At 41.0% G+C, this 26,173-nt stretch overlaps 1 protein-coding gene across 1 annotated transcript in view; it reads left to right on the top strand.

Annotated features, from left to right (window-relative positions):
- The window catches only part of atrn (attractin), a 133,021-nt gene that overhangs the window by 56,508 nt on the left and 50,340 nt on the right, over window positions 1–26,173 (top strand). The window contains 5 exon segments of the mRNA XM_054613316.1: window positions 407–459; window positions 2,251–2,345; window positions 3,899–3,977; window positions 4,828–4,985; window positions 13,097–13,158. Coding sequence (XP_054469291.1) covers window positions 407–459; window positions 2,251–2,345; window positions 3,899–3,977; window positions 4,828–4,985; window positions 13,097–13,158 — 447 coding nt within the window.

Genomic DNA, 26,173 nt, shown 5'->3' with positions numbered 1-26,173 from the left:
GTGTCCTCTTTTCCCCCCCGTTCTCTTTTGGCATACTGTAACAGCAGCTGTTCATTAGTGCTCGCAGCACTAATCTTAACTCTGGCCTTCATTACCATAGGGCTTCCCAAAACCCATTAAAAACTTGAGATACAAGTTTCACAAATCATCAGTATGAAAATGAGGCTACTTTGTGAGGACAGAAAGTGTCTGTTAGTGATGACTGTCGGCCTTCCTTCTTTTTCTTTTATCAGTTTTTCATTGTGACTCCAGCCGACTGAAGGACTTTGTTTTTATCATCAATTAAATCGCCCTAATTTGCCTTTTTTTTTTCTTCCTCTCTCTCTTCTTGTCTTCCGTGTTTGCTGTCTTCCCCTCATGTCACGCCTCATTTCCCTTTACCTATCTTCCGCCTCCCTCTTTTCAGGTGTGAAGTGGAGAATCGTTACCAAGGCAACCCCCTCAAAGGAACATGCTACTGTAAGTGGAATTCCAATTATCAACTTCAGTGAGGATGCGTCTGGGTCACATTAACAACCCACTGTGAGGCCTTCCTCTTTCCCCCCTTCTTGTTCAGGTCGATGCTGAGACAGTTACACGGCTCTTAAATCAAAGTAGGTCTCAAGTAGTTTGATGTTTAAAGAAATAACAGCCCGAGGAGGAACAGGGTTTCTTAAAACAAGTCGCAGGTGGAAGGAATGGAAAGTGAGACGCACATGAAAGTGTTATGCCGATGAATGTAAGTGAAGCTTTTTTGAAGGGCCGTCTTTCTCTTTGTCCCCGCTGTGATGCGAGTCACTCTGCCAGACACTGCAGCACAGCACTCCGCTCCACACACTGCAGATTAGCCTCCTGTCATTATTATTCCTGTCAACTATGATTATGCTCTGTAGAATATGATAATGTAGACACCGTGGGATTTAACTAACTTTGTCCTCCACGGTCCGTAAACACTTATTCCTCATTATTTTATGATTTAATAATGTTGTTTTTTGCAAGAGTACAGAAGGAGCTATAAATAACAGCAGACCTGGAAGAGTCGACAAAAAAAAGCTGTGGAACTAAATGGGTCAGCTCGTGTCGTCCAATGCTGTTTTGTTTTTCTCTTTTCTGACAGTTCTGACGGGCGTCTAGCATTTTAAATAATAACATATTATATATGATTAGTGCTGAAACTATTTGATGACTAGTGGATTGTCATAAAATTGATCAACCCCAAGTTTTAAATCTTGTGTTGTTGCAGTATCTCATATAAAAGGAATTTGCAGCTTTTCTATATCTTTTGAATTTGATAGTAATCAGTAATCAGCATATAAATAATCGATTGTAACATAAGCTGAACTTAATCGATTACTCCAACAGAAAAAATAACTATGAATATTTTGTTAGCCCAATTAAGTTGTTTAGGTCATTTTTAAAAGTAAAAACTTCAAACATTCTTTGTGTGAGGTTTCTGCTGCTTATCGCTGTTTTTAGATTACTGGTGCAGTTCCTGTTCACTAGATTGCCGCTGGTGTGGCTGCTTGCAGATTTTTGGGGGATGAAACAAGACTGTTGATGACTCAGCTCTGGGATTCTGACATCAACAATCAAAATGCTGTTCCTCTGCTGCTTTATTGATCTGTAATCTAAAAATTTTGTTTCCATAAATATTAGTATATTTCACAGATTTTATATTGGAATATTTTTCCAATAGTTTATAATATTTGTGAATAATTTCCACTTTTTTTTTGTATGCATTTATATATTTTTTTTTTTTTTTCCACATACAAACCAGCATGAGAAAAAAGTTTCCAGATCATGAAAGGTGTGATTAAAAAGTGCACAGAAAAGTTCTAAAAACATGGAAATAATTTGGTTCAAGATTGACTTTTTATATATCACCATAGTGTTGTGACAGTGATCTCCAGCTGTTGTTTACTGTTGGCTTACACACAGCCATATAATCCAGCCTCATGACCTTCACCACAGACACAGTAAAATGTTCAGGTCCATCAAAAAAGTCAATCGATATCGAAAAATAAAAAGAAAGGAGGTCTGGGTAATTTCCCGCCTCGAGCGCTGTGTGAAAACATGTTCTTGTGTGACTTTCAAACTGAACTAATCAAGCTCTTCTTCTTCTTCTTCTTCTTCTTCTTCTTCTTCTTCTTCTTCTTCTTCTTCTTCTTCTTCTTCTTCTTCTTCTTCTTCTTCTTCTTCTTCTTCTTCTTCTTCTTCTTCTTCTTCTTCTCTAATCCCCTCTACGCTCTCCCACACCCACACTTCAAACAGACACGCTCCTCATCGACTACCAGTTCACCTTCAGCCTGTCGCAGGAGGACGACCGATACTACACCGCCATCAACTTCGTGGCCACACCTGAGGAGGTTTGTCTCCGACAGCGAACGCCCCACCGTCACAGCAGCTGTCACTTTTATTGGGATTAAAGATTGTAAAGTCGGTACAGGATGACGAGGGAGATTTTCTCTCACCTGGACACCTCTCCTGTTGTTTCTTTACAAATTCAAGCAATTAATATAATATGTTGCTTTTCTGTAAACTAAATATACAAAATGTGAACAGCCCCGTTTTCAGCTTCATGACGATGCACTTACCAGCTAATGCAAGAGTATTTTTAAAGGTTTATTTAACTCGAGTATAATTTTCCAAATCCATGAAGGAACAGTTCTTCCTTGCTTTTCGTTGGACAGACACCAGCATCGACAAACACACAGAAATTAACAATTTACATACATAATAATCATGAGCTAAACATTAAAGAGGACGCCTAGACAAACAGTCACAACAAACTATTAGGTTTTATTAGAGTATATCAACATAGTATCTTTATTAAGATGGGAAGGTCCAATTAAGTCTGGGATCTCAGTTTTACAAACTTAAAATTTGTATTACAATATAACAAGCTACCAAAGATTATTGGTATACAACAAAAAAAAAACATGCAATATTATAATATAAGTATAAGTTATAGATATTAAGACATAATAATAATAATAATAGCAAAGAAAAGAGAAAATAATAAAATACATGAAACATAAAAATTACCACTGGCTTCACATGGACATCAATTACATCAGACTTACGTGTAATGTCTTAGTGTGAACTCCCAACAAATAGAAGCTTGTCCTTGTCCTGTTTATCCGGCTGCGTGGTGTATGTGGATATGTGATTTGGAACACAGAGAGAAATTTACATTTAGGATCTATAATCCCTTTTTCATGTGCAAAAATACATGTGCTTTTTCATACAAGAAATGCGTAACAAGGAATAACATAATTATGTCTTGCTTCGGTGACTTAATGTCTATTATCCAGTAGAAATGTTACTTGCATCACTTTTTGTTGCATGATGTGTGATGTTCAGCAGTTATTTAGTGAGCCAAGATGCTGCAGAATTAGTCAAAAGTACAATGTCTAAATTATGCATATTTAATAATGAGTTAAGAATTTTTTTTTAGAACATCTTTACTCATTGATCTCCACTAAATTTATTTAAATGATAATTAACAAAACGCTGCCTTTCAGCCAGTAAATAAACATCTCGCACCCATTTGACGTTATCAAAGCAGACATCGCTGAACGAGTGCACTCTCAGCCTTTTAATGCATATCATTTTCATCATCGACTCCTGTTCAAACATTTGTTTTGCTAATGCAGCTTCCATTAGCTGTGCAAATGTAACTGTTTGGACAGCTGCAAACTGCTGTGTGGGGGGTTAAAATAATCCGTGCTCTGCTTTTACAGTAAAGCAAAGTGGCTTTTTTGACCTGGCACACAACATGTACATGGTTCTTATTTAAATATTCTGATTCGTCCTCCTCCTCTGCATATTTATATGATATATGATATAAGGTAATGTCACTGATGATGATGATGATGATGGTAACTCCCTGCTTTCTGTGTCCTCTCTCCCTCCTCAGCCGAACCGGGACCTAGACATGTTCATAAACGCCTCCAAGAACTTCAACCTGAACATAACCTGGGCCACTAGCTTCACCGGTAGGTCTCCATAAAACACCCAAAACAATTCGAACACTACAGAAAATTGATTGAATTTTATAATAGAACAATCATCACTCATCCAGCAAAAACGCCCAAACCTACATTTGATTTAGCTTCTCAAATGAGAGGATTTGCTACTTTTTCTTTGTTTTACTTCAACGTCATTTAAGATTAACTATCTTTAGTTATTTACTGTCAGTCGGACATGAGAAGCAGTTCGAAGATGTATAAATCATGTCAATAATTGAGCTAAAAAGATAATCAACAAAGTACCTGATATTGAAAATGTGGTTGCAGCTAAAAACTCATTTTAGTAGGCAGCTTTCAGATGTGGACCAGTGCCACAAGGAACAGTTCAGATCAGATTCTGTGTTGAAACTCATACACTCATTTCTTCTTGTGTCATTTAATTATTTGAAAATATGTTTGGTATCCTACAGTGGGGTTATCATATACAGAGAGCGCTGTCATCTTTGATTTGTTCATCTTGGATGGATGAAAAATAAGCTGATGGTTCTAGTTTAAGTTCATCTTGTCTGAGTTTACATATAGGACAGATATAAAGCAGTGAACTCTGTAGTTAAAGGCAAGGTAATAATAGTAATTGATACATGATCATTTTGGGGGTGAAGTATCCCTTTAATGTTTAAATCTATAATAAATCTACCCATTTAATGTCTATCACAAGCTCCTCAATCGTCTGCCTTCACCTTGTGGCCTTATCCTATTAGCTTTATTATCATTACCCTCATATCTTCCCCATCCTCCCATCTCTCTCCTCCCTCCATCTATTCATATTCTTAACTCTCCATCCTTCTTTTTTCCTCTTCTTCTCTCTGTCCCTCAGCAGGCACTCAGACCGGGGAGGAGATCCCCATCGTCTCACGGAGCAACATCAAGGAGTTCAAAGACAGCTTTTCCAACGAGAACTTCGATTTCCGCAACAGCCCGAACATAACCTTCTTCGTCTACGTCAGCAACTTCACGTGGCCCATTAAGATCCAAGTAAGCTTCGCTCAATCCAACTAGTTCACAGGAAACAAGACTACGCATTTAAAGCCCATCCTGCTCAAATTGTCCTCGTTACCGGCCAACTTTTATAATTTACCGTGATTTTAAAATGTAGGTCTAAACCGCCGAAAAGCTGCACTAAAGGAGAAGTATTTATAGAAAAATGAAATGCAATTTAGTCTGGTGAAATCCACAACAGAAGAGTCTTTGTGATGCTTTAGATTCATCGTAACTGGCCAGATTTAATTCTAACTGACAGGAAGACACATTCAGCTGTGACATCTAAGGTTTAGCATCCACTGACGGGTATCATGTTGATTCAGGGGAAGAAAGCTGACTGCTTCAATATGACGCCCCAAATCTATAAATGGGAGGCTTTGTGCTTTGACAACGCGGGCGACGTCGGTGATGACTGGGATGAATGTGAACGAGACGTTGCAGAAAAGGGAAAGTTGAAGTGACTCACCGTTACAGGAACAAACGGAGAGAGAAAAGTGGGAGAATCGATCTTCTGGATTCATAGAATCAAACGATTTTAACGGACGCGTCTCTCATTATTCGGAGGCTGCTAATGTGGACATTTAGCCCGTGCAGCTTCTAAAGCAAAATCATGTTGCTTCTTCAAGTGATGCACAGAAACATTTCAAGAGCAGCATGACTAAATAAGAGCATGAAATATGATAAAAAAGCGTGATTTATTCGAGTAGATCAGTCAAAACAGGCCAAGCTATCCTGAATCCTCACCGACTGCAGCGGCGCTAATTATGCTGAGAATATGCATTCATGCACTTTGAATAAAAAGCGTCGACAGAAAATTGCACATCAGGCCTCCTCATGTGCTTTCATGTGCAGGGTTATGCCACATTCGGCGTATGTGTGCAAATAAATAACCGCTTACTCGTGCACTCGTTGACCCACACCTTTTTCAAATGAAAGTGCAGCGAGAGACGGCCTGATTCAGAAGACACTTTTCTACTCTATAAAGTAGAAAGTTGGCCGGTTAAAATGGCAGAATGTAAACGTTGGCAGTCGCCAGTAAAATGCGGTCAGTGTAGTGAGAAGAAAAAAAAAAAGAAAAAAGAAACGATTTATTGCATTTGGTGTGCTGGAGCGTTTCCCCCCCCCAGTGTTGATGTGGCTGCTTGGCTGTAGTTGTGAATGAGGCTCTGTGTCTGCAGACCCAAGCTGGCAGTGTGTACAGTACATGCAGCCGAGCTACAATCACAGCTGCACCCTGGGTGAAACGCTGACATGTGGCTAACTGACGGAGAGGAAACTGTCCCTCAGTAATCAGTGTTAAATGCCTTTATATGCTGTAATCCTTTTAATATGTTAAAAATGCTCATACGCTAGAAGACATTCTGTGTTATGTGAACTTATATCGTGGTCACAGAATATGCTTGTTTCTGATTGGCTAGCAGGTGTCCATAACAATCATACAGCCGCACATCTCTGGATATTGTTCTGGACTCAATATCCAATATTCTATGCTTAACTGCCAGTGTATTAGGCACATCTAGCTAAACTTTCTCATTTATATCACTGTAATATCATTAGAGACACCTCTCAGTTTAATGGAGTATTTAAAGGGCACCACAAACTACAGCCTCCAATATGACCACAAAGTTCTCTTTAAACAGAGTAGGAATAACTGTCTTAAAAGTATTTGTTCTTTTTGTTCTGGTACAGAATATTACAAATCAATGTAATGTGTAAACCAATGGGCTGTTAGTTGTGGAAATAAAACCAACTTTCTTTCCTTTTTTGAGATTTTTGTGCTTTATTAGATTAGAGTGATATCTTGGAGGAGAGAGAGAGAGAGAGAGAGAGAGGATGACATGCAGCAAAAGGCCGGAGCTGGAATCTAAACCCGACCTCTGCAGTGAGGACTCGGCCTTGATACCTGGTGTGCGTTGGCCACTGAGGCAGTTTGATTTGATAGGACGAGCAGAAATGCACGATTTCTGATCAAATGTTGATGAATATGTTATTTGGACTTTCTAGTTAAACTGACCAGTGCAGCATGAGGTCAACACTGAAGATGAACCGGTTTCAGGGAATTTCCATTGCTTTTAAAAAAATACACAGTTTCTCTTGATACAGATAATGATGGACATGATGGAACAAAGACACCTTTCTTTGCAACCTCGTAACAACAGATCTCAGATCTTGAAATAGCTCTTTGTAGGTAGGTCTGACTGACTAAGAGCTACATATGTTGATATCTGATCAGATTTAACTCTGATCACATGACAGCCCCTCACAAACGGGTTACTACCAATGCTTCAGAGGTGGTGCAGAATATTAAATACCCTATATAACGTATCTACATTTCTACACATTTTCACACTCTTTTAAAGTTAGTTCATGGGTGTTTTTGCAGCTCGGTAAAGGATTAAATAAACTCTGCATCAGCATGAAGTTTGATGCAGCGGATGATTGCACCGCCTGGATTGGCTGCTGCTGTTTTTGGGAGCACGAAGCCGCTCTGGGTCCTGGATCGTGTTCTCCGCGTGCAGCCTCCCCGATCACTTCTGGAAGAGATTTGACTGGTTGCCCCGTTAAAAAAAAAAAAGCTCCTTCCCTCTTGCCCTCCTCCTGAAGAGGGGGGAGAAGAAAAAAAAAAACCTGCCTCCATCCTCCATGTGCTGCCTTGTAAGGGCTTTTAGTTCTCTCAGCTTTTACAGAAGCTCCAGCTGCTGCCGGACTCAGGAGACCTCCGGTCCACCTTACCCTCCATCTTGCTGGGTGGGATCATGTAGAAGATCACCCCGTTCCTAAGCTAAAGCTACAGGTCTACCTACTAGTGTGCCTTTTTTCTTCCTTGCACTCATGGAGCTTTACCTTCGTCAGCGAGGTAACATTTTATTTGTTATCTTTTTTTTTTTGTTCTCCTCTTTCTTATTCTGCCTCTGCTCCTCATCTGCAAATCATCTCTTTTTAATAACAGCCCTCCATTTTTAACTTTTGCTGCCTTTTTTCCTCACTCTCCTTGCCTTCAGTGGCCTCCTGCAGTTTGGCACTGGGATGCGTGTGTGTGTGTGTGTGTGTGTGCGTGTGTTGGTGGGTGTTCGTAGGCGGTCGGTACTCCAGCAGTTGGCAGGCAGAGATCTCAGTGTCGGAAAGCGGTTCATAAACAGCAGTGGAGAAAGAGCAAGGGCAAAGTGGAATGTTAAGTTGAAACACATGCTGCATTCAGAGTGGGCTGTGTGCAAGCTAAGCCCTCTCTCTCTCTCTCTCTCTCTCTCTCTCTCCGTACAGAGCCGTCTCTCTTTCTCAATGCTCGCTCACCGGCACACACTCCCACCTCGAGGTGGCTTCTGTTTGTCTTCACGTGGTCGGATGTAGCCTTTGCCATTTGCAGCTAAGGGAGTTAGTCCATTTGCATTGACTCCACTTGTTGCATTCAACACCCAATATGCACTTTATTTCCCCCCCCAAAAAAGTGAACAGTTCAGCTCCAGTTCATGGAATATATAACACTATAACAGTTGACAAAACTTCTGCAGAGCCCAGATGTTGTATATCACTAATAACACTTCGATATAGTCATTTTGTGAACCACCAAAATTGAGATCCTTTACAATGGTTGAAGCGTTTTCTGTGATGACTTCATTACCGTTGAAAAAGCTCCCATCATCAAAGCACTGAGATTAGTCAGCAAAGAGTTCTCCCACCCCTCTTTTCTTTTTTTTTTTCCTCCCCCTCTCCTGATGAAGAATGGATCTGAATTTAATGATGTTTGTAATGAAACGCAAATCCCAGACTAATTACATTAAAGAGCTGTGATCTCCTGTTCCGTGCCTTAGTGAACATGTCATGATATGGTGGAGATTAGAACAGCCTCCAATTTAATACCCCGCTGTGGAGTAGCGGCAGCTGTAGCTATCAGCTGGCTGGGCCGCTCTGCGTCTGTGTGTGGACCTGTGGAGTGTTTATCTGGGTCACGCACGGCTGCCTGATGGGTGCGTTCTGATACTGATCACACACAGAGGTTGGGAAAAACAAACTGAGAGGGTTTTGCCAGCGTGTAGTAGCTAAAATCAGACAGCTGCTTATTATTTAAATGGAAGATTTAGATTTTATGCAGACAAATTAGTCAATAAAAAGTTACTATGCATATTAATACACGTAGAAAATGTACTGAAATACATCGTTTTATCTTAAACATGTAAAATTTATTCAAATGAAAATAAGATGTCAATAGTGTAAGTTTTTCCAAATAAACAAGATGTTTAAATATGTTGAAAAAAAGGAAACAAAAATAAATATTCTTACAAATTTAATACAATTAGCTATATTTCACCTTAGGCATTATATAAGACAAAATCTTGACACTTGTTAAACAACATAAACTGTTCTCAATAACATAAATTTGGAGCATAAAAAGCATAAAAGCATATTTTAAATAAGTTATATTATAAAATACTAGTATAGTATAGTCTCCAGCCATGCTAGCGTCTCTGTGTGGCTGTACTTTGACAGTGCTACTTTGTGCTAAATGCTAACATCAGCATGCTCCCGATGACATTGCTGACATGCTGATGTTTAGAGGGTATATTGTTGACTTTTATTTCAATTTGTTCCTATAATTAACACTAAAAACTAAGTCTGAGGCTGGCCGGGAAATCATTAGTTTTCCAGATATATTTAGTCATAAACCAACAGTGAAATTTCGACCTGATAATCGCACTAGATGGAACATTTAAGTTATTCCACTTCCTCCTGAGGCGGCCATGAATGTCTGCAACAAATTACATGTGTATCCATCCAATAGTTGACGGTGCATTTAACTAATACACAGAAGTCTGGACATCATGATGGCGCTAGAGCACAATTCAGATGATCACCAAAGTCAGAAGCACATATCATCTTGGAAGCATATATGTACAAAGTTGGCAACAAAAGTAACAATTGTCAAAGCGGTTGAATGACAGAAAGACTGATTTTACCGCACAGCCACACCACTAGCATGGCTACAAATGTTAACAAAATAGACAGAATATAATGCATTTGTCCTGTGACTTGACCAGTTTGCTTTCTGTCGTCACGATCAAACTAAAGAAGGAATGTTCTATAAAAAATGACTCAATAGCACTTATAAATCACACACATGTTCCAACTCCACCATATTAACAATTCAATTTCCTTCTGTCCTGTCCTTTTTTTTTTAAAATGTATTTGTTTGTGTAACATGTTGATCAGCCCTCCCTCACACCGACAACGACACTTTCCTTCAAACCTCCGCTGTAGTTCGAGCGGCTGTCAGAAGCCATTAAAAGCAGAAATTTTTGCTCCCATGATGCCCGGTGGCAGGCTGACAGGTCCTGCTGCTGCTAGATCCTTTGCAGGCCCCTAAAGAGTCACCCTCTGCTGGGCTGATAACGACAGCGTCACCCGGGGCCCCCCCCCTGCTTCTCTGTGACAAAGCACCGCACTCCGCTGACACTTGACATCAGCTGCTACTATAATGTTAATAAGTTATGCCGTGATGACATGAAGCACGTGTCATTTTTTGGTGTGTGTTGAGGAAGTTCGCATTGTCCTTGGAGGGGACTACCATGTCATTAGAGGAGAGAATGACTTGATGTATCTGTAATCACCTGGATGAGTAGACGGCTCTGATAGGCCGCCGTCACAAAGCGAACCGGGTTTAAGAACACCAGCTGACAAGGCTTCTGTGATAATTCTAGGCTTTGTTCCTCAAAGAAAACCCACCACTCAATCTCCGGTAGTTATTTTCTAATCCTTTCATTTTTGCCTCCCATTTGCATTCATGAGCACAGGAAGTGAATTATTCCCTCCAAACCATTTTTCTGTTCATTGCATGGGCCTAATTGGCACCTTTTTAGAAACTTATTTCCAAAAAGTTCTCTGTAGTGCTTTGTGGAGGTACTCTAGATTCATTTTTTTTTATTGCCATATAAACTTTATAAACATTGAGTATACGTGTACTATGAGAGATGTCTTGATATAATAATTTGTGTGTGTGTGTGTGGGAATTCACCTTTGTTTTCTTTGAGCAACCACAAGTAATGATGTGAACAAATACATCAGACAATGCAAAGGTAAATTAATTATATCCCGTAATGGAGTTGTGGTCTAATAAAGTTGTGGTCTTGATTGGTCTTGAACTACAATCCTGATTTCCTCTCTGTCTGAGACAAAGATAGAGAAAAAGCGGTCGATTCTTGAGATCAACCTCGAGACCAAGACTGCGTCAAATGTTTTCATCTCCACTATATTTCCTGTTCCCCGCAGTTAGGATTGAGTGGATTAGTCCTTTAAGTCACTTAGCAAGCAAAATATGCATGCACTTGCCGGTTCCAGCCTTGTATAATGTGATTCATTTTCTGTTTTTCTCTGCTTCACTTAACTATGAATTGGATATATTTGAGAACTGAACAGCTAGTTGGACATAACGAGCAGTTTGAAGTCCTTCTTGCTTTAGAGCGAAACAATGGAAATGTGAACGACCCCAAAAAGAACTCAAGAGCTGTTTTAAACCATTTAGAAAAACTGAGACTAACTCAAAAAAATTAACTTGATGAGACCAACATATAAGTTCCTACAATACCCCAAAACATTGGCATCCCAAAAAGAGAGGGCATTCTTTCGCTAAAGATTTTTTTAATAAAATAAACGACTTCCAATACTTCATTGTTGGCATATTAGTGCCCCGCGCCGTCCTCTTCGATACCGAGGGAATCAAACACCTGACTAGCTCTAGTGTCGCTCACCCGATTCCATCGCCAATGCTGACATCTTTTTGAAAAGTTTCTCTCCGCATGTGTGACGGCTCCCTGAACTTCTCTCCAGCGTTCACCAGTCTGGATGAAAATGATCACACAGAGGATTTCGGCGCTCAACAGTAATCAACAGCAACACATTAGCGAGCCAGATGGTGCTGACTACACCAGTAAATTAGACCCGGGGCCGTTCACAAAACACTCCCACCCCCCTCCCAACCCCGTCATCTCACCACAGAGGCCTCTGCCTTTGGCCCCCGAGTCGTTCTCGTGTATCATCACTGTAGACTCGCACACGTTCTTACCCATCAAGTCTCTCTATTTGTGTGTTGTAATTCCTGATCACATTAAGTATTCATATACTAATCTGACATGCACACAGCTGCGTTTTCCCAGCTTTTGTCCTTTTTTTTTTTTAAAATTATTATTATCCCCCCCTCCCCTCCCCTCCCTCCTCCTCAAATTTTTTTTTTTCACTGGAATTGTATGCAAATCCCCGCTTTGCCCAGGAATAATAAGCAGGAGCGATGCTAAGTTCTGGTCCAAGGTGTCACCTCGGAGAAAAAAAGATGTATTGTGTGAGGGGAATTCTGCTGCGGGGCCCTGAGGCGCAGTACCCTGATGTGACCAGAGAGAGGCAGCGTTGTGTTGTTGCAGGGATTAAATACGGTTGTAGGCATAAGTGTTAGGAGGAGGAGGAAAAGGAGGAGGAGGAGGAGGAGGAGGAAGGTGGGGAAGTGGTTACCCTTGGCAACCTTGATTAAGACAGTATGTCCTTGGTACAATTGCTCTTGTGATGATTACATGGTGAATATTTCTGCCCACATGTGCAGCAATGACGTTTCTTTTTTCATATATATATATTTTTTCTTTCTCGCTGCACAGACTGTGGGCAGCCGAGAGGGCCGGCTGCTGCCACGTTGTTGCTTTGACAGGTGTTCGGGTCAGGAACACAGATAACGAGACGGACTGGGAACTTCCCAGTAGTTACCAATACGGAGCACCATAAGGAAGAGAAAAAACTCTTACCTGGGAACCACTATAAATACACCATGAAATATGCAAGTAAAGGCAGAGGTTGACAACATAGTGTCATAATTATACATATATTATCCTCAACATGCAATACATATAAGCATATATAAACGTATGCACCCACGTTTTGCCTTGGTGAGCAGAGGCATCATTACCCCTCCTGCTGGATGGCGTGCCTTTTGTCAGATCCACAAGGTCGACTACTCTAAAGCATGCATGTTTATGAGTGTATAATGCTGACCTCCTGTTTTAAGATCTCCCTTATTAAAGCAGAATTCTGACGCAGAACTTTTTTGTCCCTTTTTCTTTCCCTTTCTGCAGATCGCCTTCTCGCAGCACAGTAACTTCATGGATCTGGTGCAGTTCTTTGTCACATTCTTCAGGTGAGCAGTCACGTCAATTCACCTGCTCCAAACCACAGATGCGTTGGTGTTAAAGTGGCGCCTTCGACGTTTCTCCATGTGTCTTTTGTGTGTGTGTGTGTGTGTGTGTGTGTGTGTGTGATGCAGTATTAACCGTGCTGATGGATCACCAAAGTTGCTCAGCTGTGCCCGTGTGACCAGGCATTACTGTGAAGAAGCACTGCAGCTCACTGGTTTATAGGAGCTGGTTAGTGGTCACCATGCACATGGGGAAAAAGGTTACAAGGTTCATTTATTGTCGTCGTACAACAGGGTCGATATGAAAAACACATACTATACGGTATGTAAAGGATGCAGCTCTTATTTAATTCGATTGTTCATGCACACACACAAAAAAAGCAGCTACGTATACTTTTAATGGCTAAAAACAGAGGTCTGCCAAAAATCAAACTGCTCTGACAATGTGAATGAATGTGTTCCCGAATCCCTCGGAAAAGTATTGTTGTTTAATTGAGCAGCACATTATAATGATCTTCCACATCACCAACCTTTTCAGTGCCAAAGCAGAAAGTAGCGTTTTCTAAATGTAGAATGTTTGAAGAGCCACGGCCCCATTTGAGTTTACGTCCTATTTCAGGCTTTCAGGCTGTACAGTCGAGGTGTGAATCTTCACTGGCCTCACGAATCAATGCAATTATGATCCACCAAAACATAAATCCTTCTGCAGTGGGGTGTGATCTACAAAAATAAGTTGGTTTTTTTTTCACATAGCAGCTCTCAGACAGGGCTCTGAATGCTCTCTATGGCATTTTACACTGCATGAATTAGCCTAGCAGCATAGCTCTTCTACTCCCATTTAGTCTCTTGAACTCTAGACAGGGTTAACAACACCACGGTTGAATTTCAGCGGGCATGAATGTGATTTTTATTTCATTTTTTTCAGCCCAAAGTAGCAGCTAATACGTTAGAGTGGCGTCTTTCAGTTCTTTGCACATTGAGTGTGTGTTAGCTCCGCCCCCTGTGAAACACAGAGACCAGAGGAGAAGAGAGAAACTAGCTTGGCACTAAATGACAGCAAAACACAATAAGTACCACACTGTGCTGCAATTAAACCAAACTTATGATTATGTTCTGCAACGATGCAAAATTGCTATGCATTTTAGAATTTAAAAAAACGATCCCACTTCCATCAAAAAGTTGATATTATTTTTCTGACCATGAGCACGATTTGTTTTCCTATACTTAAAGCTGCATGTTTTAAAAACAACCAAGCTAATAGATTTATATGCCGTACAAATCAATATAAGGTAAAATATCTAAAGGGCCCTTAATTGTAACCACGCCCAACAGTGATGTCACGCTGTACTGACACACCCTGGAGTACACTCTTACATCACTGAAGGCGGCTGGGAAGTTAAAAAGCACTATTTGCTTATTCAACAGATAAAATATTCAATCCCATGATTCAATATGGCGTAAAGGAGATGGGAATGTATTTAGTGTCTTTTTGCTCTCCTCACATTCCTGGTTCACCCTGACAGACAGTTTCTGGTATCTTTTAGAAACATTTGGATCTCGAGTACAAATTGAAAAATAATTCTCAAGGATCCTTTCCAGAGCAACGTGTTGCTGTGTAAAGATGGAGACACTGGTTTTGTTGCTCCGGCTCAACACGTGTGAACGCGTTGAGCTGTGATGAATCCGTGAACCTCAAGAGCCGCTCTGATGTGATATTGATTTTTTTTTATTTTCTACTTTCTTTGGTTGTTGTGAATGTGAGGGACCAGGAATTCATGTTTCATTCATGCCTGACTGCATGTGTGTACCGTTTCCTCCTGTGGATCCTGTAAGTGTGTTTGCATGTTGAAAACATTTCTCCAGCCCAGAGGAGGAATGTAGGACGTCTCGTGTTGTCTCCACAATATCCCGAAAGAACTGCCGGCTTTTTCAAGACCCGCTGCTTTTATCGATCCAGCCGCCATGTACAGGTAGAGAGGTTTGATGGGGTTGATTGTGAACAGCCCTTTGCCAATACAATCATGTTCAATAACGCTATGTTTCAGCATCGATCGAATACATCACCCTCCACTCTTGAAGGGCTTTTTTGAAGCTGCAGGACTGCTCTCTCTGTTCTGCACCTCCTCTCTCTCTCTCTCTCTGCAGACGGATGCAGACCCTGTGGTCTCTCGCTCATGATGCTCCTGTGTTTATACACTCGCGTCAGCATTTGAATGTTTGCGTGTCAGCATTCGGAGCGTGGCAAGCTCTCTCTCTTTACCTCCCCCTTTTTTATCTCCTTTTCCTACTGTTTTCATCCCTCTCCATCTCCCCCTTCTGTTCACTCTCTCCTCCTCCATCTCTGCTCCCTTCCCTTCTTCCCCTCCTTCATTCATCATTTTTGCGTCCCCCTTCCTTCCTTCTGCTTCACTCTCTCCTCTTTTGCCTCTCCCATCCTCCCTCTTTCCCTCCCCCCATGCTCTCCTCACTCTCCTTTCATCTCCTCCTTCTGTTCTACTTTCCTCCTCTGTTTCTTCCCTCTTCTCCCCTCTCTTCTGCCCCTCCTTCACTCATAACTTTTGTGTGTCCCCCTTCCTTCCTTCTCCCTCACTCTCTCCTCTTTTGTCTCTCCCATTCCCCTCCTTCCTTCTCTCTCACTCTCTCCTCTTTTGTCTCTCCCATCCTCCCTCTTTCCCTCCCCCCATGCTCTCCTCACTCTCCTTTCATCTCCTCCTTCTGTTCTACTTTCCTCCTCTGTTTCTTCCCTCTTCTCCCCTCTCTTCTGTCCCTCCTTCACTCATCATTTGTCCATCCCCCCCTTCCTTCCTTCTCCTTCACTCTCTCCTCTTTTGCCTCTCCCATCCTCCCTCTTTCCCTCCCCCTCATGCTCTCCTCTCACTCTCCTTTCATCTCCTCCTTCTGTTCTACTTTCCTCCTCTATTTCCTCCCTCCCTTCCCTCCTTTCTGTCATTCTCCCTTGTTCCATCGCCCCTCTCTTCCTCTCCTCTCTGTTTTCTTTCCTCCCAGCCTCCCACCACTCCCTCTGATTTGCTCTTAATCCCACAGCTCAGTCTTTTTTCTTCTTGATGTGTGTGCTGGCTGCCACTGATGTAGCACAGATGAGTCGAGCTAAAGTTAGCGAGCTCGCAGCCTTGTCCCTGTTTGCTTCTGGTTCTTTGGGGCGCCTCATTGTTTGTGTTTTTGCGAGGGAGGAGAGGGATGCTAATTAACGTGGAAATTGTTTGCTCTTCTTCACTCTCTCTCTCTCTCTCTCTCTCTTTGCGTCTTAATCTCACTCTTCCTCGCTCCCGGTGCTTTTTCTCACTCCGTGCCATGTTCCCTGTGGGGACAGATGGAGGTGGTGCCATCCCGTTATCTGCAGCACCAGCAAAGATTCCTCCACTAGCATTCTCCAGCTGCAAACCCCCAAAAAAAAAAAAACCCTGATGCATTAAACATCAGCCGTACCAACAATAAAATGCACTCACATATTCACGTCCAGCTGTCCAGCAGCGTCTCACCTTAGGCTCATTATGCTGAATCATGGCTTTTAAAAGTGAATCAACACTTTTTTTAAACTCAAGTCAGGAACTTTTTAACATTTATGGAGAACTTTTTCATGAATCTCAAACTTACTGAATTGTGTCTCTACTTGTGCAAATTAAATGTTTTCTTCCAGGCTTGGAAAACCCCCTGAGAATGTTAAAAATTTCCAAAATGTTTTTTTATTTTTTGAGAAATGCAATGAAAATGTATTTGTGAGCTTTTTTTTTATTTTATTTTTTCACTCAAACTGTCATGTTTTTAATTTAAAACTTGGCTGCTGCTAACGCGAGCACCCTTTGAAGTAAAAGTGACCTGAATGACAATTTATTTTTGGCTATATAAGTCCAAACTGCTGCATCGAGGAAGCTAAGAGAGCGATCATAAAAATGCAACTTTTTTAACATTGCACACTGGGACACATTTGTCATGGAGATATTACTGTCGTTGTGGCCATTTTTGAAGTCAGACTTTTTTTTACATCATCTAGCCTACATTTTTCTCTCGCCCAAGGAATTTGGAGCTTCCTAAAAAGTAAAAAAAGTTAAGTTTATTTGTATGTTTTCTGATTAGTTTATCTGGTTTATGAAGCCAGGTGCATATGACAGTGGTACTTATACTACATAGGTTACTCTGTCTTGGGCAAATTAATTGTACTCTAATATATAGTTAAACAAAATTGGGAAAATGACGTCCTAATTAGCCAACTGTTCATATTTCAGTGTGGCAGTGAAGTGGGATCCCAGTTCTTTTTTATGGGACCTGATTATCTTTCTTTTTGATGGCTACATTAAAGTGACAGTAGAAAAAGTAGTCCAGTAGCACACTGTGGTGTTTCTTAAGAAAACTTGAATTAAACATTCTTACAGCGCGGCACAGAGGCCTGATGTCCCAGAACACTCTGCTCCCCATGAGGGATCACCTCCCTGCCATATCTGTGCTGCAGACAGCTAGTATTAAAACACTCAGGCTTCCTGATGGGCACTTATATCCAACCCCAGTGCTTGCATATATTTTTAGTGCATGACGGGTCCTAGTTAGAAGAGAACCCCTGATGCTGGCAGTGTTTTAGAAGTGTCACTAGTCACAGAGCTAGTCTGAATATTGAAAAAAGAACAGGTTCTGATTTAAGTCCATTTTAATCAGGCAGCAATCTCCAGTTCTGAGAAGTGAAGCCAATGTGGAGGTTCCTTCCTGCATTCTCTCTACTGTCCATCAGGGGGCGACTCCTCTGGTTGTATAGAAGTCTATGAGAAAATGACTCTACTTCTCTCTTGATTTATTCCCTCAGTAAACATTGTAAACATGAGTTTATGGTCTCAATCTCTAGTTTCAAGTCTTCTTCAATACAGCATGATGTTCATTTAGTAAATGATGCTCCATTTAGAGTCAAATAGTAGACAAAGCAGGGTATGTATTAGGATGTGTCGTGACATTGATCGGCTGCAACCACTACGTTGTCCGGTCTGGGAGTGGTATGTGTTTTTGTCTTACAACTTTAACCCTTTCACTGTGTGTTTTGAGTTAATGGAAGCCAATTGTTGCATTTTAGTCGCTTGAAAATGTCTTATTCAGAGTTCAGTTGTACTTATGTCCTTTGTCTCCTGTCACATCTGGTTGCAAATCAACCAGATGGCGACGGGCCCCCCACCCCAAAAAAAAGCATTGATACAACTGCTCTCTGAAGCCCACAGGAGCACATTTAAGAGAGTAAGTTAGGTGATTTTAATAATCTTGTCAACAAACTGTCAACTGTCAACAAACCCTTATAAGACCAAAACCAGCTATTATTTGTTCCCACTAACAAATATTCTCCGTGTTTCCAAAGCCTGTATCTGATTCCTTTGCGTCATTAAAAGCTCCATTGCTGTCCAGAAAAGCATAACTGTAAAAACCCATTAGTGAGCCGCACAGTTTGCTCCGGGTGACACGTTCCTTCATAACAGTCAACATTAATGACCTACACAGGGCTCCGTCAGCACCGGGCTGCTCCAACACCCCTCGAAACGTCATCCTCTTTCAGATTATTTATTCAAATAAGAAAACACATTTAATAGTCTTTATTTACCTCCCTTTACAGCTTGTTTTCGTGGTTGTGTTTTTTTAAAATGTTTTAGTGATTCACATTGTGTATCACCGGCTGTCTGAACAGAGCGGAGACGTGATGTGGTTGGTGCAGCAGAGGCGTTTAGAAGAACTGGTACCAGCAGCGTGAGCGATTCTCTACTGGTTCGTTTTTTTGTCTCTCAGTTAACGTTCAGTTTTAATTCTCAGTATCAGAGTGTGGCCATCAGCATGCAGCAGCGTTCTTCCACTCGCTGACCTTGTTCTCCAGCATTTAGCTCGTTAAAGCCGAGAGGTGATTAGTGTCGTCACTCCCGGGTCTCTTGAGTCAGTGTGCTTTTTTTTTTTTTTTCTTTCGCTTTTTTTCTGATTCATGGGCCAGAATGATACTTTTTAAAACAGCGCTGTTTCCTAAAGTTTGCATGAATTGATACGTTTTTTTTAGGGGAAATGAAATGGTCTTGTAAGCAGCTTGGGACACACAGGTACTGGTCCTCTGAGAAGTGGTCTAGAATCAAGAGAAGGACAGACAGCGCTCCGGTTTATTTATTCATTCAAAGTTAGAAGTTGGGTTTTTTTCAGCAGACATCTGCAACTTTTGCCAGTTGAACTTTTTGCATCTGGCAGTTTTGATTTAAGGGCTGTACTTCTCCTGATTTTACTTTTTGAGGATTCAGCATCACCCATCTACACGTAACATTGTTAAGCGTGTGGATTGATATTATTAAGAAAGACATAAAAGCTTGACCACCCTCTCCGAAAAATCTGGGTGTGAAGCTGTGCACACACATTCACTCACACTCTGGCCTTTGACATTTAATCAGTCGTCTGAATATCGATTCAGTTTTCATCAGTGGAAATGACATTTCAACATATCAATTTGTCATTTTGAAATTTGAAATATATATAAGATATATGTAAAACAATGTCGATAGCAGTTCTTCCCTTTTCACTACTAAGAATAACTATTACAGATATCTTCAATTGAATTACCACATGTTGAAAAAGGACATTTCATTTCTCATTTCAGATATAAGCAGTTTCAGATATGTACATCATTGAAGATGTCTCTAGTGACTGACATCTTGACTAGTGGAAATTCCTTTTTTGATATCTTAAACTGAATTCTGACCAATTTAAAAAAAGGAATTATAGATGTCTCAAACTATTGTTACTAGTACCGATACACTTTCTACTAGTTTTACTAATTTTACTGTATTTCCAATAAGAAATGCAATTTTAGTTATCTGAAATTACATTCTTAATAATTACAATTCCAAGCCGATCAATAGTTACATTTTGACTCATCAGAGTTACATTTTAGATACATGGAATTCCAATTATGAAATCCGTTATGTAAAAACAGTTGAAGATATCTACAATAAACATTTTGACTGGAGAGGATTGAGTTGTGTAGATGACAATCATTGCAACTAGTCCAAATAACACTATCGATCTTTTGGCTTGAAATTATAAAAAAAAGTCAAACTTGAATTATAGATACCTGTAATTGAGTTTGAATAGAAGCCAACGGTAAAGATTCACATGTTGTAATTAAGTCACAGATATCCACGATGCATCTCCACGAGTTTAATTAGTCGCGAAAATTGAATTATACAGATCTAATTTAGTTGAATGGAAGTCAATGGTAAACATTGACTTCCATTCAATGAACATTTCTTGTAAGAAATTAATTGTTGATATCGAGAATCAGCGTTTTGACTAGTGAGTAATTAATTATAGATATCTTTAATTAAAATTCATACTCGTGAGAGTTACATTACAGATATATTGGCTTGGAACTATAACAAGTCAAAAAGCAATTGTTCATATCTACAGTTGCTATTACAGCTACTAATTAAATGTTGCAACACACACACACACACACACAGATTGCGGGCTCTGAGGTCCAGGTTGTGGCCACTCGTGCATATTTTGGCAGCTTGAAGTGGCAAACGGAACATGAATAGTTCTGTTGTGTTTGTGGTCTCTCTATTCAGCCGCTTTAAACACGTCTGCAGGTTTAGACATTTAGCACGGAAACCCCTCCAGTGCACACGCTCACAATCTCTCTCTATTCAAACACAGGAGGCGACCGGCCCAGTGGTGCTGTGTGCCCTCTGAGCTGTATGATTACCCTTCACACACACACACACACACACACACACACACACACACACACACACACACACACACACACACACACACACACACACACATACACACACACACACACACTCTCTCTGAATGGGTGTTTCTCTCTGCATCTTCAAAGCTTCCAGGACTGCTGCCTGCAATAGTGCATTTGTTTGGGTCGGCTCAATGCAATCAATTCCAAAATGTCAATTTAAATTGCGACCACTTTACCGACGGACGGATCGTTCCCAATTATTTCCCCGTGGCATTTTGTTTCTCAGTGGCTTCATTATCGAGCAGTGAGCCTCTCTGTCTTTGAGTCCCGGACAGCGATCCATCACGGTGATTTGTTGAAGAGAGAGTGACATTGACCCCCGACCGTGATATGCGGCCTGGAGGGCGTTCTGACTCGTCTGTTTCCCCTCACACTCGCCCGTGTTTGTACACAAACGTCGGCCTCCATCAGCGTCACCAGCGGCCGCTGACGGGGCGGCTGATTGGTGATTGACAGCAGGACGGAGTGTGGAGGACTCCGCAGCGCAAAAAAAACCCATGAACCGTAGCTGTGATTTTTATCCAACTGTCAGGAAAATGATATTCAAACTTTTGAAATGTTGAGTTAACAGGTTTCCAATATATATTCAAAAGAAAAGAGGAAGTTTGAATTTTGAAACCGACAAATTGTTCTAAATATTAGTCATTATTGGGAATTTTTCATGTATGTACCCAAAACTGAAACTCTTGTTATATACTTAAAACGAGTTATAATTTAATCATTATTTAATTGGTATCTGTTTAAAGTCCCTTTATGTAGTGTTTTTCTGACTTTGGGCAGCCTCTGTGTATGTATTAAAGCAACAGATCATGGGGTTTCCTCGTACTTAAGTCATTCGTCATTATGAGAATGTGTTTTTCATCATTGCAAATGGTTTAAAAAAAACAACTCTTTGTAACTTGTACTTTTGATTTGACAAACCATGACACCCTAAAGTTGAAGGAAATCTTCTTAACTATTAAACTTACATTTACAGTTAAAGATTAACACAACATGGCTGTTGTAAGTGGCAGCCAGTTACCCTCTCTCTCTCTCTTTCTCCCTCTTTCTCCTCTCTCTCTCTCTCTTTCTCTCTCTCTCTCTCTTTCTCCCTCTTTCTCCTCTCTCTCTTTCTTTCTCCCCTTCCCTCCCCCTCTCTCTCTCTCTCTTTCTGTCTCTCTCTCTCTCCCTCTTTTTGTCTTTCTCTCTGTTTCTCTCTCTGTTTCTCTCTCTCCCTCTCGCTCTCTCTTTGTCTTTCTCTCTGTTTCTCTCTCTCCCCCCCTTCCCTCCCCCCTCTCTCTCTCTTTCTGTCTCTCTCTCCCTCTCTTTCTCCTCTCTCTCTCTCTTTTTCCTCTCTTTCTCCTTATCTCTCTCTCCCCTTCCCCCCTCTCTCTCTTACTTTGTCTTTCTCTCTCTCTCCCCTTCTCTCTCTCTCTCTCTCTCTCTCTCTTTCTGTCTCTCTCTCTTTCTGTCTCTCTCTCTTGCATTAGAATACAAAACTACACAATAATATTAATATGATTATTAACATTACATAAGCACAACATTATGATTGTTATATAATAATGATATGGAAACAACAAAACTGACTGACAAAGAGCTGTGCCTCTGTACACACACACACACACACACACACACACACACACACACACACACACACACACATATGTGTATACACAGTATAACAAACGCATGTCAACAAAACATGTGCGTCCTTCTCTCTCTCCCTCTCTCTCTCCCCCCTTCTCCCTCTGGAGACACCTGAGAAACAGAGAGAGAGGCAGAGAGACACTCAACTCGCATTCAAACCCCGTCCGCCTGTCCTAAGGGGCCTCCCCGGGCACTCAGCAGGGGCTGCTTCAGGTGCTGTGCCAGCTCTCCCCTCCTCTCAGAGCTTTCTAGTCCTCTCTCTCTTTCTCTCTGTGAATCTCTACCTCCTCTCACTCCCTCCATCTCCATCCCAAACCTTTGTAGCTGCGTCTCCACCCGTCCGTTTACCTCCCTGCCTCGCTGTGTCTTTTTTATTTTATTTTATCTCTTCTCTCCACCTTCTTTCCTATTCCTTCCACATTTCCAACCTTCTCTTCATCTTCCTCCCCTTCTCTGCCTTCTTTCTCTCTACCTCTTTTTCTTCTCTGCCCCTCTTTCCCTTTCCCATCTCTATCTTGCATTCTTTAACACTCTCTTTGTATCTGACCTCCATTGCCAGGTCATCAGCGAGTAGTCAGAGTGAGATACAAGTGGAAGATGGAGCAGATAGAGGGGAGTGCGAGGAGGCGCCCCGTGGCTAAACCACCCGGCCTGATTGGTCCGCGAGGAGTTGAAAGCCGCTCTGCGTCCCGATTAATAATAAACGAGTCAGATCAGTCGCTTTGACGTCGGCGCATCCACCCTCTGCTGCTCCTCCTCCTCCTCCTGTTCCTCCTCACCTGTAATGAGTAGGGAGGAGAGCAAAGGGAACATTAAAACCGCCCTCCTGGGGCGTCCTAAGAGGGAGGCGAAGGCTTTGACTTCCCATCAGCCTCGTGTCCTCTCGCTTCACGCCTCTCGTTTGTGTCTTAAGAGCTGAGGAGCTCTCGTTGTGGACGGTTCGTTCATCTGTTGTGTTTGAGGAGAAGCATTGTCCTTGGGCTCCTCATGCTCCGGGCCCTGTTGCAGTTCTTCTATTGGTGTTGGTCTGATCTCTCTACCTGTTCAGAATGAAAGGTCCATTGGCTCAGCTTACTCCAGTTTTTTTTAGAGAGAAGCTGCTCCTTTATTCAGTAGTTTTTGTCCCTCTTTCACTGCAGCGTTTTGTTTTCATCACCACTGCTGCTCTTTTCACTAGATTACATCTCAGACAGGTGGTATTCTCCCCAACAAACTCACATTTAGCAAGTTGTCAGCCTTGAATGGCTTCCTACAGGTGAATATCAGTGCACTCATTGCAGCTCCAGATGTCTATTGGCATACAAACTGTTGCAAAAGGGTGTAATTTTTATCAAACTCATCAAAAAAAATGTGATTTTCAAACCAAAAGCAGGCAGTTTTTAATTAGCCGTAAGCCTCTCGTCTCAAGAGGTGAAACGGTGGCAAATTTAATTATCTGTAGCTAATTAACATCCATGAATTGGCAGTGGGGGCAATGAACAAGGCTGTTTGTTACAAAAAAAAAGGCCAGTTCAACCTGTTCAGACCTCACAAAAACAAATTAAGTCGACTAATCAATTAGTTGATTAAATCGACAGATCTGTAAACAAAGAATCATGCAAAAGCACCACTTTGAATCTTGTTTTTACCCAAAAATGGTCATAGGTTTCTTTTATATCAGTCACTCATTCTAATCAGTTTAAGAAATCTTAATTTACGAAGACTAAAATGACCAATTCTTCAATTAATTGTCCAAGAATAGGCGGCCCTACTTCTGTTATGGCCGCAAAACTTCCTTATAACCTGTAAGAACATACCATATTCAATTTTAGCATTTTGTCTCCCCTACCCAAAGAGAATCTAGAGACTTTTTTTCCCAGCTCCTATTGTGCTCGGAAGTGAGTAAACAAACCAACCAAAGCTGGAGAGATTATACAGAAATTTGTATTCTGCGACGTGTTCAGCCCTTCTTCTATTTCAGCTGGGTTAGAGAGCCTGGAAGTGTCCCACCACCCACAATGCTGCAGGGTTTCAGCAGTGACAAGTGCAGACCAGAACAGGACCTCCAAGCGTCTGCCGGTCGCCGTGCAAACTTATATATCCGCTATAGATGAAAAACAAAAATGGCGTTTGTCTGGCGAGCCGGCTCCATTTCCCCCCCCCTGGGGTGAAAGCCAGTTAGTATTCAGCTGGCTGTGAACAGCAGAGCCGGTTTGTTGGTGTTTGCCCTGGGGCTGTTGTCTCGCTGTCAGGTTAGCCAATGACACGTCAGAGCTCACCTCTCTGGCCTCGGCAGCTCCGTGGATATAATACACTCTCTTTACAAACTCCAGTCCGCCACCGAAACGGACACACTCCATCATTTATAAACCTGCTGTTTGGGAATTCTTTTCCTGTTGCCTTCTGTTTAGATAATCATACTTTGGACCTACTCTTCCATTGCACAGCTAAATAAATCGTTTTTTGTCCATTTTAGCAAAAGTATCACCCAATATAGTATCAATTTAATACCGTATATTGCAAGAAAACCTCTATAATACATCACTGAACAAATCAAACTACCTCTAATCCACTGATTTATTTTTTTACATTCTGTCGATTATTTGGCATGCTTTTATTATTCAGCTTACAAATCAATCAAACATTCTCTTTCCAGTATTTATATTAAAGTGAATGTCATGCAGAAATCTTCTTTAACAACATATATTATTGCACAAACAGGAAGTCTGTCTAAATCATTAAAAAAAAGCCATCATGTTTTGTCCACTGTAAGGCTTCATCAGGGTAACTTAACAAACAGACAAAACGGGTTTGCCTTACCTATGTAGTGTCAGGATGATAATATGACGTGTGAAACAGATTGAAAAAACACAAAATAAATAAATGAGATTACACAGAAAGAGAAAGATAAGTACCCATTTACAGGTTTTTAACAAAGGCTGCATATTGTCATCATGACAAACCAAATTAGGAAAACAAAAAAGACAAACCGGCCTTTTGACTCGTCATTTACAGAGCAAATTAATTGACTTCCAAATAACAGGTACGTGATAGCACATGTAATTTTAGTACAAAGTTATTATCATCATTATCTCATTTTGAATAATGTGTTTTCAAAATTCCTTTAATTAGCTGCCAGAGAGAACATTTTCCTGCATATTAGTTTGTGTGTACCCTTATTATTGATTTTTAAAAAAAAGTCTCGATGTGCAAATCCACAAATATCTTACCAGCCGATGTGAAGCACAGAGATGTGTTTGAGGCCTTGAGGATATGCAATATGAAGGTGCAAGAAACCTCAGATGCAAACCAAACAGATTGTTTCCAGGGAAAACTCTGCAGAATATATTCATTTGAAGAAAAAAAAAAAAGCATGCAGGAAATAGTTTTCATTCAGGGGAAAGAGATCAATCCAAAATGAAGACTAAGTAGCTGTCAAAAGCACTTTTCTCAAATTTTGAATAATGTGTTACTTTTCCAATTTTTTTCTTTTTTCTTATGTATACCTGATGCATCAGATCACTGAATATCTGAGTCAGCATCCTTTGCGCTTTTGGGATGCCATTTCCGCTGTTGGAAACTAGCTTTCAATACAAGCGAAGAGTCGAACTACGTCACTGTCACGTTAAAAGA

Source organism: Anoplopoma fimbria, chromosome 15 (assembly GCF_027596085.1).
Source record: "Anoplopoma fimbria isolate UVic2021 breed Golden Eagle Sablefish chromosome 15, Afim_UVic_2022, whole genome shotgun sequence".
NCBI lineage: Eukaryota > Metazoa > Chordata > Actinopteri > Perciformes > Anoplopomatidae > Anoplopoma > Anoplopoma fimbria.
This window is presented reverse-complemented; position numbering and strand designations above follow the sequence as displayed.